This window comes from Cyprinodon variegatus, unplaced genomic scaffold (assembly GCF_000732505.1).
Source record: "Cyprinodon variegatus isolate N-32 unplaced genomic scaffold, C_variegatus-1.0 Scaffold79, whole genome shotgun sequence".
Classification (NCBI taxonomy): Eukaryota; Metazoa; Chordata; class Actinopteri; order Cyprinodontiformes; family Cyprinodontidae; genus Cyprinodon; species Cyprinodon variegatus.
Window position 1 is genome coordinate 1,684,119 of NW_015150532.1, and position 3,221 is coordinate 1,687,339.

Below are 3,221 nucleotides of genomic sequence, written 5' to 3' on the forward strand. Positions count from 1 at the left end.
TTCCTTTGCCTGTTTCTGACACTATTAATATACTGTAATCCTCTTGCTGGGTAAATATCATACAGTACTAAATAGAGAACTGCTACACCTTTCTTTCATTGGTTTATCAATGACTTTAAAACCTTTTTTCATTTTAAAAAGCTAAAAAAAAAAAAAAAAAAAAAAAAAAAAAAAAAAAAAAAAAAAAAGAAGATATGCCAAAAAAATGAGTTTTGACTTTTTCCAACTTTTTTGTTGTTCATATTTCTATGGCTCTTTCTACATTTGATGTAAATGTTTTGACATAAATTCCCCGCTATTTGTAATACTTTGTACTTTTCAATTGTAATTAATCTTCATCTGTTGAACGGTGGAATTAAAATGTAATATGCTCTATTTTTCTTCGTCCATGTTGTCCAGATATGACTATGAGAATGTAGACATCGATGCTGCGTGTGACATGATGGAGGATTTGGAGATTTTGATATCCGACAAGTCGTTTGTGAAGCAGAGATTTGCTGTTGAAGACAAGATCTACCAAGTGGAAAAAGCAGACAACTTTGAGTACACAGACCCTGTGGACGGCACCATCACCAGGAACCAGGTACGCATGTCACAGATTATGCTTTACTGTAAAAGACAAAGACAGAAGCTGGATTAATCGCCTGTCATATCCTTTCCCTCTTTGCTATTTTCTCAGATTGGATTATTTAAACAATTTTGTTAGCGTCTTTATCTTCTGCATTACTAGTTTTTTTCATATTCCATTATTTAAAACTTTATTTTTCCTAAAGAAATTACAGAAACTACAGTTTTACTCAAATTTCTCTTCCAGATTAAAGTCGTAGGGAAGTCATATTTAAATGTCAAATCATTCTGGCTTAAACATGTATATAAATGTACTCTTTATCAGACGATATTCTCCCAAAAATTAGAACAGAGACGGACAGTCTCTCATGCTGGAAGGTTCATGTGCTGCGGCAAGGTTCGTGTCTGAACTGATGAACTGGTCCCTGACTTTGAGCTCAGTGAGAGTTTGTCATCGAGGCCCCTCAGCGGGCGCTCCTCACCTCTTCGTCATGGGTTCCCAAGGTTCGTGTGCTGCAGGCAGCGGCCCCCAAGTTTAAAACCTTGCTGCAGCACACGAACCTTGGGAACCCATGACTCTCACTGAGCTCAAAGTCAGGGACCAGTTCATCAGCAGACTCAGGGGGACTCTGGACGGCACAGAGCAGCTCAGGGGCTGGAAAGGGGACACCAGAGGGCAGTAGAGAGGAGACAGAGGGCACTAGAGAGGAGGCAACAAAAGGGTCTGAGGCTAGAGACCAATGAAAGCTCAGAGATAAGACCTAAACAAAACCAAAACCATGAGAGCCCCTAGAAGTGAAGAGAATGTGGTCTGCAAAACACACTTTGAAAAGAATGCAATTTGTTAAATTTCAATTTGAAAAAAAAAAGATTTTATTCAAAAGAACAAAAGACGTAAATGATTTTTAAAATTTTTTTAAGAAAATGACTTCATTAACGGGTTGCTCAGTGGCACTGCTGCCTTGCAACAAGAATATTCTGGGTTCGATTCCCGGCCCAGGATCTTTCTGCATTGATTTTGCATGTTCTCCCTGAGCATGCGTGGGTTCTCTCCGGGTACTCCGGCTTCCTCCCACAGTCCAAAACATGACTGTTAGGTTAATTGGCTTCTCTACAGTCCCCTTAGGTGTGGGTGTGTTTGTGAATGATTGTTTGTCATGTTTGTCTCTGTGTTGCCCTGGGATGGACTGGCGACCTGTCCAGGTTGTACCCCGCCTCTCGCCCATTGACTGCTGGAGATAGGCACCATCACCCCTCGCGACCCCACTTGGGATAAGCGTGCTAGAAAATGGATGAATGGATTTGATAAATGAAAATATGATCAAATAGAACAGTTAGTCTCAAAACCTTTTTTTTTTTTTTACTAAAATATTTTTTAAAACTTTTATTTCTGGATTGTATTTATTTTTATTTCACATTCCATTTCCATTAAAAAAAACAACCTTCCTACAGGGGCTGCGGATCATATTCACCGATGGTTCCAGAATCATCTACAGACTTGGTGGGACGAGTGCTGACGGAGCCACAGTTAGGATCTACATTGACAGCTATGAAAGGAAATTCATATTTGAAGACACGCAGGTAAAGAGGTCGCCATTTCTATGAAATATAGTTCATATCTGCACAGTACTACCTATTAAGGTTAGAATAAGAGCAACTACATCTTTACAAAAACAGTGATAAACGAAAAAGGATTGAACTTTCCTAGTTTTTTTCTGAATTTAGGAGTAAACTTCCATATATTTTGTTATTCTTTATTTATTGGGATTATATAATGTAGACCAACACAAAGTGTTGCATAATTATGAAGAAACAGAAAAGCCATGGGTTACATTTATATTTCTTTTTTTGTATTAAGAACGAAATCAGTGCAACCAATTTTCTTCTTACTTACGGTAATTGAGGTGCACTCCTGCAACAAATTTGAAGGTATGGGAATTTATTTTATAGACCAAAAAAAGTACTGCATGGTAGCGAAATCAGAAAACAACAACAATATGAATCAGTCTTATAAAAACAGCCTTGTATAATTTAATCTAGTAGAAATTGAAAGTGGAGGGAAAGTAATACATATATACTTTTGTTGTTATGAAAAAAACAAATGAAAATCAGGGTGTGTATTTTTTATCTAGCTTCATCCATAAATAAATTTCCATGTAACTGAATCTGAATAGAAACCCATCCGTTTATGTGAAAGCCTAAAATGTTTGTTGGAGAACATTAGTGGAAAAACAGCATAGAAAAAAACCAAGGAAGACAGCAGGTATCAGAAGCTTTTATCATTTCACAGAGCTCTGATCAATAGCACTCCTACTGTACAGGGAAATCCTAGGAGATAATCTGCAGAGGATGCAAAAAAAACCCCAAAACAATCAGATTAGAAGAGTGGTGTGTCTTCTAACAGGTCAAAAACAGAAAGCCATAGCCATAGCTACAATGTTTATGCTTATACAATAGTCCATTCAAAATCAAGACCATTTGAAATCATTCACAGGTCTAGCATAGATAAAGTAGAGCTAAAATAGTACTTTGTGTTTGTGTTTGTATTTTAAACTTAAAGGTACAACATATTCTCATTATGAGTGCGTATGAAATCGTACGAAAAGTTATGCACAGTATTTCGTACGTTTTGGACGTTTTTCCTCAAAAAACCA

The 3,221-nt window shown here is 37.1% G+C and overlaps 1 protein-coding gene across 2 annotated transcripts in view; it reads left to right on the forward strand.

The window, feature by feature from the left end:
* LOC107083608 (phosphoglucomutase-1-like) overlaps positions 1-3,221 on the forward strand; it is a 24,372-nt gene that overhangs the window by 17,836 nt on the left and 3,315 nt on the right. For both annotated transcript variants that reach the window (XM_015372968.1, XM_015372967.1), the window contains 2 exons: positions 400-583; positions 2,020-2,148. In XM_015372968.1, the coding sequence (XP_015228454.1) occupies positions 400-583; positions 2,020-2,148 (313 nt within the window). The remainder of the gene's footprint in view (positions 1-399; positions 584-2,019; positions 2,149-3,221) is intronic.